This window comes from Trematomus bernacchii, unplaced genomic scaffold (genome assembly GCF_902827165.1).
Source record: "Trematomus bernacchii unplaced genomic scaffold, fTreBer1.1, whole genome shotgun sequence".
Taxonomy (NCBI): Eukaryota; Metazoa; Chordata; class Actinopteri; order Perciformes; family Nototheniidae; genus Trematomus; species Trematomus bernacchii.
The window spans coordinates 30,721,227-30,736,657 of NW_022987739.1; the positions used below are offsets into that span (position 1 = coordinate 30,721,227).

The 15,431-nt window shown below is 40.3% G+C and overlaps 1 protein-coding gene across 1 annotated transcript; it reads right to left on the reverse strand.

Moving 5' to 3' along the window:
• Nucleotides 1-6,753: 6,753 nt before the first annotated feature.
• Nucleotides 6,754-15,300, reverse strand: dbr1 (debranching RNA lariats 1). Its single transcript, XM_034147977.1, has 9 exons — nt 15,162-15,300; nt 13,463-13,684; nt 12,227-12,351; nt 12,059-12,139; nt 11,890-11,975; nt 11,154-11,378; nt 9,847-9,924; nt 9,617-9,762; nt 6,754-7,922 (listed from the first exon to the last, which is right to left on the reverse strand). The coding sequence occupies exons 2-9, from the start codon at nt 13,657-13,659 to the stop codon at nt 7,148-7,150; spliced, it is 1,713 nt and encodes a 570-aa protein (XP_034003868.1). The 5' UTR covers nt 13,660-13,684; nt 15,162-15,300; the 3' UTR covers nt 6,754-7,147.
• Nucleotides 15,301-15,431: the final 131 nt, after the last annotated feature.

Below are 15,431 nucleotides of genomic sequence, written 5' to 3' on the forward strand. Positions count from 1 at the left end.
TATACACCTGAACATCAGCAGGAGAGGACTCTTTAAAGTAGAGACACTACATACTGATATACACCTGAACATCAGCAGGAGAGGACTCTTTAAAGTAGAGACACTACATACTGATATACACCTGAACATCAGCAGGAGAGGACTCTTTAAAGTAGAGACACTACATACTGATATACACCTGAACATCAGCAGGAGAGGACTCTTTAAAGTAGAGACACTACATACTGATATACACCTGAACATCATCAGGAGAGGACTCTTTAAAGTAAAGACACTACATACTGATATACACCTGAACATCAGCAGGAGAGGACTCTTTAAAGTAGAGACACTACATACTGATATACACCTGAACATCATCAGGAGAGGACTCTTTAAAGTAAAGACACTACATACTGATATACACCTGAACATCAGCAGGAGAGGACTCTTTAAAGTAAAGACACTACATACTGATATACACCTGAACATCAGCAGGAGAGGACTCTTTAAAGTAAAGACACTACATACTGATATACACCTGAACATCAGCAGGAGAGGACTCTTTAAAGTAGAGACACTATACACGTGAACATCAGGAGAGGACTCTTTAAAGTAGAGACACTATACACCTGAACATCAGGAGAGGACTCTTTAAAGTAGAGACACTATACACCTGAACATCAGCAGGAGAGGACTCTTTCAAGTAGAGACACTACATACTGATATACACCTGAACATCAGCAGGAGAGGACTCTTTAAAGTAGAGACACTACATACTGATATACACCTGAACATCAGCAGGAGAGGACTCTTTAAAGTAGAGACACTACATACTGATATACACCTGAACATCAGCAGGAGAGGACTCTTTAAAGTAGAGACACATACTGATATACACCTGAACATCAGCAGGAGAGGACTCTTTAAAGTAGAGACACTACATACTGATCTACACCTGAACATCAGCAGGAGAGGACTCTTTAAAGTAGAGACACTGCATACTGATATACAACTGAACATCAGCAGGAGAGGACTCTTTAAAGTAGAGACACTACATACTGATATACACCTGAACATCAGCAGGAGAGGACTCTTTAAAGTAGAGACACTACATACTGATATACACCTGAACATCAGCAGGAGAGGACTCTTTAAAGTAGAGACACTACATACTGATATACACCTGAACATCAGCAGGAGAGGACTCTTTAAAGTAAAGACACTACATACTGATATACACCTGAACATCAGCAGGAGAGGACTCTTTAAAGTAGAGACACTACATACTGATATACACCTGAACATCAGCAGGAGAGGACTCTTTAAAGTAGAGACACTGAATACTGATATACACCTGAACATCAGCAGGAGAGGACTCTTTAAAGTAGAGACACTACATACTGATATACACCTGAACATCAGCAGGAGAGGACTCTTTAAAGTAGAGACACTACATACTGATATACACCTGAACATCAGCAGGAGAGGACTCTTTAAAGTAGAGACACTACATACTGATATACACCTGAACATCAGCAGGAGAGGACTCTTTAAAGTAGAGACACTGAATACTGATATACACCTGAACATCAGCAGGAGAGGACTCTTTAAAGTAGAGACACTACATACTGATATACACCTGAACATCAGCAGGAGAGGACTCTTTAAAGTAGAGACACATACTGATATACACCTGAACATCAGCAGGAGAGGACTCTTTAAAGTAGAGACACTACATACTGATCTACACCTGAACATCAGCAGGAGAGGACTCTTTAAAGTAGAGACACTGCATACTGATATACAACTGAACATCAGCAGGAGAGGACTCTTTAAAGTAGAGACACTACATACTGATATACACCTGAACATCAGCAGGAGAGGACTCTTTAAAGTAGAGACACTACATACTGATATACACCTGAACATCAGCAGGAGAGGACTCTTTAAAGTAGAGACACTACATACTGATATACACCTGAACATCAGCAGGAGAGGACTCTTTAAAGTAAATACACTACATACTGATATACACCTGAACATCAGCAGGAGAGGACTCTTTAAAGTAGAGACACTACATACTGATATACACCTGAACATCAGCAGGAGAGGACTCTTTAAAGTAGAGACACTGAATACTGATATACACCTGAACATCAGCAGGAGAGGACTCTTTAAAGTAGAGACACTACATACTGATATACACCTGAACATCAGCAGGAGAGGACTCTTTAAAGTAGAGACACTACATACTGATATACACCTGAACATCAGCAGGAGAGGACTCTTTAAAGTAGAGACACTACATACTGATATACACCTGAACATCAGCAGGAGAGGACTCTTTAAAGTAGAGACACTACATACTGATATACACCTGAACATCATCAGGAGAGGACTCTTTAAAGTAAAGACACTACATACTGATATACACCTGAACATCAGCAGGAGAGGACTCTTTAAAGTAGAGACACTACATACTGATATACACCTGAACATCATCAGGAGAGGACTCTTTAAAGTAAAGACACTACATACTGATATACACCTGAACATCAGCAGGAGAGGACTCTTTAAAGTAAAGACACTACATACTGATATACACCTGAACATCAGCAGGAGAGGACTCTTTAAAGTAAAGACACTATACACCTGAACATCAGGAGAGGACTCTTTAAAGTGGAGACACTATACACCTGAACATCAGGAGAGGACTCTTTAAAGTAGAGACACTATACACCTGAACATCAGGAGAGGACTCTTTAAAGTAGAGACACTATACACCTGAACATCAGGAGAGGACTCTTTAAAGTAGAGACACTACATACTGATATACACCTGAACATCAGCAGGAGAGGACTCTTTAAAGTAGAGACACTACATACTGATATACACCTGAACATCAGCAGGAGAGGACTCTTTAAAGTAGAGACACTACATACTGATATACACCTGAACATCAGCAGGAGAGGACTCTTTAAAGTAGAGACACATACTGATATACACCTGAACATCAGCAGGAGAGGACTCTTTAAAGTAGAGACACTACATACTGATCTACACCTGAACATCAGCAGGAGAGGACTCTTTAAAGTAGAGACACTGCATACTGATATACAACTGAACATCAGCAGGAGAGGACTCTTTAAAGTAGAGACACTACATACTGATATACACCTGAACATCAGCAGGAGAGGACTCTTTAAAGTAGAGACACTACATACTGATATACACCTGAACATCAGCAGGAGAGGACTCTTTAAAGTAGAGACACTACATACTGATATACACCTGAACATCAGCAGGAGAGGACTCTTTAAAGTAAAGACACTACATACTGATATACACCTGAACATCAGCAGGAGAGGACTCTTTAAAGTAGAGACACTACATACTGACATACACCTGAACATCAGCAGGAGAGGACTCTTTAAAGTAGAGACACTGAATACTGATATACACCTGAACATCAGCAGGAGAGGACTCTTTAAAGTAGAGACACTACATACTGATATACACCTGAACATCAGCAGGAGAGGACTCTTTAAAGTAGAGACACTACATACTGATATACACCTGAACATCAGCAGGAGAGGACTCTTTAAAGTAGAGACACTACATACTGATATACACCTGAACATCAGCAGGAGAGGACTCTTTAAAGTAGAGACACTGAATACTGATATACACCTGAACATCAGCAGGAGAGGACTCTTTAAAGTAGAGACACTACATACTGATATACACCTGAACATCAGCAGGAGAGGACTCTTTAAAGTAGAGACACATACTGATATACACCTGAACATCAGCAGGAGAGGACTCTTTAAAGTAGAGACACTACATACTGATCTACACCTGAACATCAGCAGGAGAGGACTCTTTAAAGTAAAGACACTACATACTGATATACACCTGAACATCAGCAGGAGAGGACTCTTTAAAGTAGAGACACTACATACTGATATACACCTGAACATCAGCAGGAGAGGACTCTTTAAAGTAGAGACACTACATACTGATATACACCTGAACATCAGCAGGAGAGGACTCTTTAAAGTAGAGACACTACATACTGATATACACCTGAACATCAGCAGGAGAGGACTCTTTAAAGTAAAGACACTACATACTGATATACACCTGAACATCAGCAGGAGAGGACTCTTTAAAGTAGAGACACTACATACTGATATACACCTGAACATCAGCAGGAGAGGACTCTTTAAAGTAGAGACACTGAATACTGATATACACCTGAACATCAGCAGGAGAGGACTCTTTAAAGTAGAGACACTACATACTGATATACACCTGAACATCAGCAGGAGAGGACTCTTTAAAGTAGAGACACTACATACTGATATACACCTGAACATCAGCAGGAGAGGACTCTTTAAAGTAGAGACACTACATACTGATATACACCTGAACATCAGCAGGAGAGGACTCTTTAAAGTAGAGACACTACATACTGATATACACCTGAACATCATCAGGAGAGGACTCTTTAAAGTAAAGACACTACATACTGATATACACCTGAACATCAGCAGGAGAGGACTCTTTAAAGTAGAGACACTACATACTGATATACACCTGAACATCATCAGGAGAGGACTCTTTAAAGTAAAGACACTACATACTGATATACACCTGAACATCAGCAGGAGAGGACTCTTTAAAGTAAAGACACTACATACTGATATACACCTGAACATCAGCAGGAGAGGACTCTTTAAAGTAAAGACACTACATACTGATATACACCTGAACATCAGGAGAGGACTCTTTAAAGTAGAGACACTATACACCTGAACATCAGGAGAGGACTCTTTAAAGTAGAGACACTATACACCTGAACATCAGGAGAGGACTCTTTAAAGTAGAGACACTATACACCTGAACATCAGGAGAGGACTCTTTAAAGTAGAGACACTACATACTGATATACACCTGAACATCAGCAGGAGAGGACTCTTTAAAGTAGAGACACTACATACTGATATACACCTGAACATCAGCAGGAGAGGACTCTTTAAAGTAGAGACACTGAATACTGATATACACCTGAACATCAGCAGGAGAGGACTCTTTAAAGTAGAGACACTACATACTGATATACACCTGAACATCAGCAGGAGAGGACTCTTTAAAGTAGAGACACATACTGATATACACCTGAACATCAGCAGGAGAGGACTCTTTAAAGTAGAGACACTACATACTGATCTACACCTGAACATCAGCAGGAGAGGACTCTTTAAAGTAAAGACACTACATACTGATATACACCTGAACATCAGCAGGAGAGGACTCTTTAAAGTAGAGACACTACATACTGATATACACCTGAACATCAGCAGGAGAGGACTCTTTAAAGTAGAGACACTACATACTGATATACACCTGAACATCAGCAGGAGAGGACTCTTTAAAGTAGAGACACTACATACTGATATACACCTGAACATCAGCAGGAGAGGACTCTTTAAAGTAAAGACACTACATACTGATATACACCTGAACATCAGCAGGAGAGGACTCTTTAAAGTAGAGACACTACATACTGATATACACCTGAACATCAGCAGGAGAGGACTCTTTAAAGTAGAGACACTGAATACTGATATACACCTGAACATCAGCAGGAGAGGACTCTTTAAAGTAGAGACACTACATACTGATATACACCTGAACATCAGCAGGAGAGGACTCTTTAAAGTAGAGACACTACATACTGATATACACCTGAACATCAGCAGGAGAGGACTCTTTAAAGTAGAGACACTACATACTGATATACACCTGAACATCAGCAGGAGAGGACTCTTTAAAGTAGAGACACTACATACTGATATACACCTGAACATCATCAGGAGAGGACTCTTTAAAGTAAAGACACTACATACTGATATACACCTGAACATCAGCAGGAGAGGACTCTTTAAAGTAGAGACACTACATACTGATATACACCTGAACATCATCAGGAGAGGACTCTTTAAAGTAAAGACACTACATACTGATATACACCTGAACATCAGCAGGAGAGGACTCTTTAAAGTAAAGACACTACATACTGATATACACCTGAACATCAGCAGGAGAGGACTCTTTAAAGTAAAGACACTACATACTGATATACACCTGAACATCAGCAGGAGAGGACTCTTTAAAGTAGACACTATACACGTGAACATCAGCAGGAGAGGACTCTTTAAAGTAGAGACACTATACACCTGAACATCAGCAGGAGAGGACTCTTTAAAGTAGAGACACTATACACCTGAACATCAGCAGGAGAGGACTCTTTCAAGTAGAGACACTACATACTGATATACACCTGAACATCAGCAGGAGAGGACTCTTTAAAGTAGAGACACTACATACTGATATACACCTGAACATCAGCAGGAGAGGACTCTTTAAAGTAGAGACACTACATACTGATATACACCTGAACATCATCAGGAGAGGACTCTTTAAAGTAAAGACACTACATACTGATATACACCTGAACATCAGCAGGAGAGGACTCTTTAAAGTAAAGACACTACATACTGATATACACCTGAACATCAGCAGGAGAGGACTCTTTAAAGTAGAGACACTACATACTGATATACACCTGAACATCAGCAGGAGAGAACTCTTTAAAGTAGAGACACTATACACCTGAACATCAGCAGGAGAGGACTCTTTCAAGTAGAGACACTACATACTGATATACACCTGAACATCAGCGGGAAAAAATGACAAATATTTTGTTCAAAAATCCACATTTATTTAATTCCTTTTGAAAGTTTTGCAAAGTGACTGTACAATAGTGTATGAAATTCACTTCAAAAGACAATGATATTTTAATTCTCCAGCCTTTTTACTCACTTCTGTCGTCTTGAAATTACACGTACAAAAAAACACAAATCTAAAATTTCATTTGTTTGATTAAAAATATATAAAAATCCTATTTTAACAAAGAGAAAGCATTTGTATGGGTATTGCTTTAGAAACCAAATCCAGATATGAATTCTCTTTTGTCGTGTACAGGGCATTTTAACAAATCCACATCAGTAGAAGCTGAATAGAAAAGCAGACAGTATATACATTAATGAATAATGGAGACTGTACACCCTGACGAGTTGTAGAAATGACATTTTACCCTCTAATCCTCGCCCTCCTCATCGTCTACTGCCGTGTAGATGACCTGATTTCTGCGTTTAATTTTGGGAGTCGTGCTTTTACTGCCGGGCGTCTCGATCTCATCGCTGCTACGTTTGAGGACACGCATTGCTGACACATCTCCATCATCACCATCACCTTCGTCTTCATCACAGTGTTCCTCCCTGTCCGCTGTAGATTGAGAGTGACGCTCTGCTGGTGTCGAGTGTGAGGGAGGAGGTAAATCCATTATGTTGGAAAGAGAGGGTGAGGATTTGGGAAGGGGGAGAACCATTCGACTCGGGGTATTGACTCCCCCTACTGGAGGCTTATCTCCCTTTACAACCTCCTCTTCCTCACCCTTTTCTTCCCCCATTACAACCTCTTTCTCCTCTCCCTCCTCTTCCTCCCACTCGTCCTCTATCGTGATTTCATCAGGGTTTATAGAACTCGACATTCCCGAAGTGTCGGTCGGATACTCGCTGGGTTCGTCCCCACTTCCTTCCTCATCATCGTCTTCATCCCCCGCCTGCATCATCATCCTCCCCCCCTCCTCCTCTCCTCCCTGGCACACGTGTGCGTAGAGGTCGGTGAGGCCCAGCGTGGCGCAGAGCTCGGTGGTCTGAGGGTTGGTGCTGCAGCTGGGGGGGAGGTGGTTATTGGGCCTGTTGGGGTCGTACAGGGGCACCGTCTGGCTGAAGTTTTCGGGGATGGTGAGATCACCGCTGAGAGCCTCTATCACCTTCATCATCGCTGCTTCGGACGGTTTGAAGTCCCACCTGATGGGGCAAAAACAATCCATATAAGTACTTGGTGAGGGTGATAGCAAGTGAAATGGGTAAAATGCAGTTGAAAATGGAGATTCTTATATTCTGGGTTCTGCATTGACTTAAAGGTAGGGTAGGTAAGAGCATTCCATGGAATATAACAAAAAGTGTTTCTGAAGTGAATTACCTACCCCACCTTTAACATTTTCCATAATCTAATCTATAAAACAAGCTTAGTATTGCTTCTAAAGGACGTGTGTGATTTATTGATAATATGCTATTGTGTACAATTTATTCTTGAAATGTTAGCTTAAAACCTTTTTCTATTTTTTCAAATACAAAAACTCTACTTACTCATCTTATGGTTGGTAAACTCCATATCTTTTGCTTCATCAAGCACCCAAAGTAATACAACCCTGTGCAGGAAGTAGTCTGTCTGTTCAAGCTGCTTAATTTTTGCCATGCCTTAAATATTTTAGGAGGTTGACACATCTATTAATAAAGGTTCAGCTGCAAATATGACAGGTACGCATATTTGCTCTGACTGTTTCCTCTGGGCTTTAGTCACACCTTTTAGTAATCCTTTGTCAGATGTTTTCATGCAGTGTAAAGTGTAACTCCCAAATGTCTATTCATTCAGAGCCATGAGTGATTCTTGTGGCACTTTTGGGTCCTTTGAGAGCATTTTCTCTGCCTATAATTCTATTAATAATTATATGTTTACCTTTCATGCACGTACTTATTTAGCCTACCAATTTAAAAACAGTAGCTCTTCTAACACTGTAGAATGATGATGTAATGATAAAATACAACACTACTGGAAGGTGACTCTTTTAGGCTCATCACCAACAGTGTTATATGTTTTTGATATTCTGGGCTCCCTCAAAAATAATATCTTCCCCTCTGTCACGAACCTTGGAGTGACCTTCAATAGCGCTTTTAAATTCAATAAGCAGGTCAGCAGCGTAGTCAAAACCTGCTTTTTTAAAATACGACTATTGGCCAAGACCAAGTCGTTTATCGTTTGAGGACCTGGAAAGGGTTATCAACGCCTTTGTTACCTCGAGGTTGGACTACTGCAACGCTCTGTATGTGGGTATGGACCAGGCCTCTATTAAACGCCTGCAGCTAGTCCAAAACGCAGCTGCACGTCTTCTCACTGGCCACAAAAAGCGTGACCACATCACCCCAATTCTGGCCTCACTGCACTGGCTTCCAATTCGGTTCAGAATTGATTTTAAACTCCTTTTATTTGTTTTTAAAGCACTAAATGGGCTGGCTCCGGCCTATATAGCTGAACTCCTCCAGCGCTACACCCCAGCCAGAGCTTTAAGGTCTGCTGACCAGCTGCTGCTGGTAGTGCCCAAGACCAGGCTCAAAACCCGAGGGCACCGAGCCTTCGCAGCAGCTGGCCCTAGGCTCTGGAACACTCTGCCCCTCCATGTGAGGTCGGCCCAGACCCTAGGGGTTTTTAAATCTACTCTTAAGACACACTTCTTCTCTCTGGCCTTCTAGTCAGAGCGGAGCACGACTCCTGACTTTTCCCTGTGTTTTCTTTTTAAATATCTGTTGTAATTTATTGTGCTTATAGAAATGTGTTTTTATGTGATTGTAGTTATTACATGTACAGCACTTTGGCCCGACCAACAATCGCTTTTAAATGTGCTTCATAAATAAACCTTGATTTGATTTGATTTGATGTTTACCTTTCATGCAGGCCGTTATTCTCTGGAGGGTTCCAGGGGTGAGGGGTGGTCCTCTGCAGACTGTTGGTGGACTTCAGGATAGCAAGCCACTCTGGATCGTACTCGAGACCCTCTGATGAACCCGGTCTCTCCTGAACATCCACAATCTGCAACACAAGTGTATACATCATTGTTTATAACCCCTTAAAGTTGAGAGGGAGCTTTGTATATTTTATTAAACGTTCTCTCACCTGTAGGAACTCCCTGTGGGGCAGACACTTGTCCAGCGACAGGAACTTGGTCACACGAGGAGCAGCGTTAGCTTTAGGCTAAAGACAAGAGTATTCATTGAGTTAGTACAATATATTCATATATCAGATAATTATTATGTCAATAGCAACTTTCATGACGTAAAATGCAGCTCAAAGTGCTTTACAAGAAAAACGAAATCAATAAATACAGGTATTAAAAGCAGGAGAGACAAAAAGTGAACTAAAATAAAATAAAGTCCAGAGGACATTCTATAGAAATAAAAAAAATGTACGTTCAATGCATTTAGAAGATATAAAATTCAATTCATATATATGCATTATGAGGAATATCAAATTAATATCAAATAATACAAATGATGTGAAAAAAAGGTGGAATCCACTATAAGCAATATACAGGGTTCATACACTTTTTCACCAATGACTTTCAATGACTTTTCCACGACTTCTCCATGACCTTTACCACATTTTCCATGACCAAAAAAATTACTCTTTCTCAGCGGTACCACATGGAACAGGAAAATAAGGTCTGCATCTGAAACATGTTGTGCCTATCTAAAACAAATCAAATAGGCTTACTAGCTTCTACACGCTAAAGCAACTCAAATCTCTCACCAGCAAAACACCTCGACAGTTAAATGCCATTTTATGTTTCATTACTATACGATACAGTATGTATTATCATTATAGTATTACTATTTCGGCGATTAGATAAAATATAAATTATATTTGATGCAACTTTAGTTACATTTCCATGACTTTTCCAAAACTTTGGGAAAAATATTGTTTTCCATAACTTTTCCAGGGCCTGGAATTAGCATTGTGAATTTCCATGACTTTTCCAGGTTTTTAATGACCGTAAGAACCCTGAATATACCATAACCTTTAACCCAAGATGCTTTTCTTATTCGTTTGTTCTTAAACGTTGGATAATAACAGAGAGCTTCATAAAACTTTTAGTAATATATTCTTTCTTTGTCTTTCATTTTTTACTTTTGGATGTACAGACTTATTCAAATCACTATCTAAAAGTATCAACAGTTAACAGTGACAATAGCAGCAATTCATGTAGCTGCAGGAAACCTGTGGAAGGTGGAATTAATTAAAAGGAAACATGTTCTGAGTCTTATTTAGGATGAGTTTTCCCCAGAGCTTTAAGGCTCCTCCATACTTCTCGTTTGATGGTCTGTTAACCTGGATTTATGGATTATCACAAGCCAAAATGTATCAACAGCTAATACGGACAATAGCAGCAATTCATCCATCTGCAGGAAACCTGTCTCTCTCACCGGATGCTGCATAACGGCAGCAAACTTCACATGCAGGTGAGCAGAGAACCAGTAGTTGGGCTGCAGGTGAGCCAGCAGCTCCTCCGCAGCAGGACTCCCCAAAGTGTTGGACTCCACTTCCTGACGCAGAAACTTCTTCTTCCTCAACAACTCCCCCGTACTTCCATGGCGGTAGATCCCACGAGGCCAGTCGTGGCTCATGAAGATGTCAATAGGCATCTGGATCTAAGTGGTAATAAACATTTAGGGATCAATATACATGTTAGTGATGTTACGTTCGCGAACGATCCGATTCTTTTGAACGGCTGTTTGGTACGAACAAAGGGAACCAAGTCGTACTTAGTGAGAGCTGTTCTTTTTATCGCTGGTTCACTGCCTGCCATAAATCCACTCGCCTTTACGGGGACTTGCTTTCCTGAATGCACATGTGCCGTAGATGATGGCATAACGCATGCTGCTTGAGCAGTAGTTTGGCTGGCTGAGAGATATAGCAAGTTATACATTGTTCTGTGAGTAAAAGTAGATTTCTGGCAATCATTATCCTGGTGATTATTTCTCAGATAAACCTATTAACCCCGCCCCCTTGAAAAAAAAAAACTTCTCTTTTGAACGGCTCTCGGAAAGGAACAGAGCCATAAGATCTGGCTCCCTTCAAAGAGCCGTAATCCCATCACTAAAACAGGGTTTGGATACATAACGGTTGTGCAAGAGAGCAAGTTCAACGTATGATATGTACCTGTTTTAATTTGAAGACCTCAATGTTTCTGATGTGGTAAACGCTCCGAAGGGTATCAGGGTTGTACGGAGGGAACTCATGGTGACCTTAAAGAGCACACGTTTCTTGTAAACAAACTGCAAAGTGTATATATAACTTAAATCATTTAGACAGTCAAAAAAGCCCTTACCTCTTCTGTAGTCATGTGATTTGAAGATTCCAGATGCGCCACCAATTCGTATCCCTTTGTAGCGAATAACTCCAGCATAACCTACGGAAATATGGTCATAACAAGTTAGACCTGGGACTTAACAGATGGAAACAGAATATTCACATCAACGTTTTGTTTGTTTCCTACCCAGATAATAAATGTTAGGTGCCACCCAGCCTCCATAAGCCAGCTCCTGCAGGTGATTGGACGCCTCGTGGTTCCCTCCGATGAAGACGGTCAGGATTGGAGCCTTCTTCTCTCCAGAATAGTATCTGCAACAAAGACAGTTTTTAAATGCCTGCACTTAAAGGTCCCCTATTATACTGTTTTCCATCAATATATTATAGGTCTCAGATATATACAGAACATGTCTCTGATTGGCTGTTTCAAAAGGGCTGATTCGCTGTCTGTTACTTTAGATGAAAATAAGGTGGGGGGGGTTACCTTGGTTGCTGATTGGCTAATGGTTACACAAGCCAAAAAATCGTTATGACATCATAAAGTGGCCAAAATCTGATCAGCTCATTTTCAGACAGGTTTTTATATAAATGGATCAGGACAAAAAGAGAGAGAATCTTTGTTCCTGAAACTTTCAGAATCTCTTTCCACAGAGGGGACACATGTTGATGAAGAAGAGACATGAAGAAGAGGGGACACATGTTGATGTGGAAGAGACATGAAGAAGAGGAGACACATGTTGATGTAGAAGAGACATGAAGAAGAGGGGACACATGTTGATGTAGAAGAGACATGAAGAAGAGGAGACACATGTTGATGTAGAAGAGACATGAAGAAGAGGGGACACATGTTGATGAAGAAGAGACATGAAGAAGAGGGGACACATGTTGATGAAGAAGAGACAAGAAGAAGAGGGGACACATGTTGATGTAGAAGAGACATGGAGAAGAGGGGACACATGTTGATGTAGAAGAGACATGAAGAAGAGGGGACACATGTTGATGTAGAGGAGACATGAAGAAGAGGGGACACATGTTGATGTAGAAGAGACATGAAGACGAGGGGACACATGTTGATGAAGAAGAGACATGAAGAAGAGGGGACACATGTTGATGTAGAAGAGACATGGAGAAGAGGGGACACATGTTGATGTAGAAGAGACATGAAGAAGAGGGGACACATGTTGATGTAGAAGAGACATGAAGAAGAGGGGACACGTGTTGATGTAGAAGAGACATGAAGAAGAGGGGACACATGTTGATGTAGAAGAGACATGAAGAAGAGGGGACACATGTTGATGTAGAAGAGACATGAAGAAGAGGGGACACATGTTGATGTAGAAGAGACATGAAGAAGTGGATTTTGCACAATAGGTGACCTTTAAAATCTTGCACTTATTGAAACAAAATTAAAAAGAGGACTAACTTGTAAAAGGTCTGCATGGTTTTGTACTTGGCGGGTACGGCCATGCACTTCATGTCTCCTTCATTTCTCACAGCTTGGAAGTCTCCACAGCAGAGCAGCAGCTCCACTTTCACCTCTTCCTTCTTCTCCAGGAAGGCGATGGTCTCGTAGATTTTGTCCAGCTCTCCATGGCAGCAGCCTTCTACAGCAATCTTCATTCTGCACGACCGGTTAGCTGCTGATCTGCAGGGAGAATGACAAGGAGGGTTGGTTTGTACTCTGTGCCCACCGAGGGGCTGTCAGCCTCCACACACAGGGATACTGAGGCTGGCTTCAATGCAGATACTCTTTTTGTGATGTGTAGTAGGGTGGTCCTTAAAATTGAAAGTGGGAAAGTCTAAGCTCCAACCCCCAGAATGAATTATATTAGTCAAGAAAACTCTCCTGGTGAATTTTAGGTCGATGAGGGAGGGGTAAATGTTGTCAGATTGAGGAAAACATTCACCAGGAGAGTCTTCTTGACTAATAGAATGAATTCTGGGGGTTGGAGCTTAGACTTCCCCACTTTCAATTTTAAGGACCATCCTACTGAGGCTAAACTTAAAGGTTGATGAGGGAGGGGTAAATGTTGTTGGAACTTGAATAAAATTCACCAGGAGTTTTCTTGACTATCTTAACACATTCCGGTGGTTGGAGCTTAAAATAAATGAATTTGAAAATGTACATGGCACTAAGGACCACCCTATTGTGTAGGGATTAACACATTGAAAAATGTCCATCATGACAGAAGAGCTATAACATGATTTTAAGAGAGAAGTAATTGAAAATTAAATATCAAGTTAGTACAATTGAAATTATGCATGAGGAAAATTACTTTTGATTATACATTGTTGTTATTACTGGCTGTCTTTTTTTGCTGCTACTTATTTTGACCAGGGTTGTGTACTCATTTAGCATACTAATTTAAAAACAGTAGCTCTTCTAACACTGAAAAACTCCCTGCTGATTTCTGATAATGATCAAATACAACACTACTGGAAGGTGTTCACGAACAGTGTTTTCAGTCAATGTATAGATATTGATTTCTGATAATGATAACTTAAATTGTAACTCTATAAAAGTGACTCATATTAGAATTCATGCTCATCACGAACAGTGTTGTCACTAGTCAATACACACTGACATTATACATGTTTTTACCTTGGTTAAATAAATAGTTGCTTTGGAATACAACCAGGATAATGGTTTGTTTACAATTATGTTATTCAAGTCTATCTATCTATGTATCTGTCTTTTCACTTACAGGGAATTTGCATTGGTGTTTAGTGCATCCAGTACTAGTACAAGTGCCATGAACATAAATAGAATTGTAAAACATAACATATTCAACCATGCACTTAAAACATGGTACAGTTAATTTGACCTTCTTGGAATTGCTTTCAAAACGTGCACATTGTATCACTTTTATCTGATAAACGTGGCTGCTGCATTCAGCCTAGTATGCGTGCACACTTTGCAATAATATGTCTAACCTGTGTAGTAACTTCTAGTTGCAACATACCATTTATTAGCAACTTAAGTGCTAAAATAAGCCACATAACATGATATGCAAAAGCTAGCTGTACTACGCACTTCATCTACCATAACGTTACAACGTGTGCAAGCAAACAGTGAACATAAACACAACAAAACAAAACAAGATAACAAAGTTAGAACTTACTGCGATGCAACAATAATTGAAGAGTGTGTTCGTGTAGTTTAATACGCTGTAAAGTCACAAACTTGTCAGAAATGCATGTCTAAAATACGGATAAACAGAAACGCGATTGAATGAATTTTCCCACCTCGCAGCTACTACATAGAGCGCATGCGCAAAACGTCACACATTGGGTAGATTGTGAGCAGCAGATTCAACACCCTCGAATAAAGAAATAAAAAAATAGATTGGCATTTTTATATTTTACGTGTTGTCTAGTATACATTTAACTAT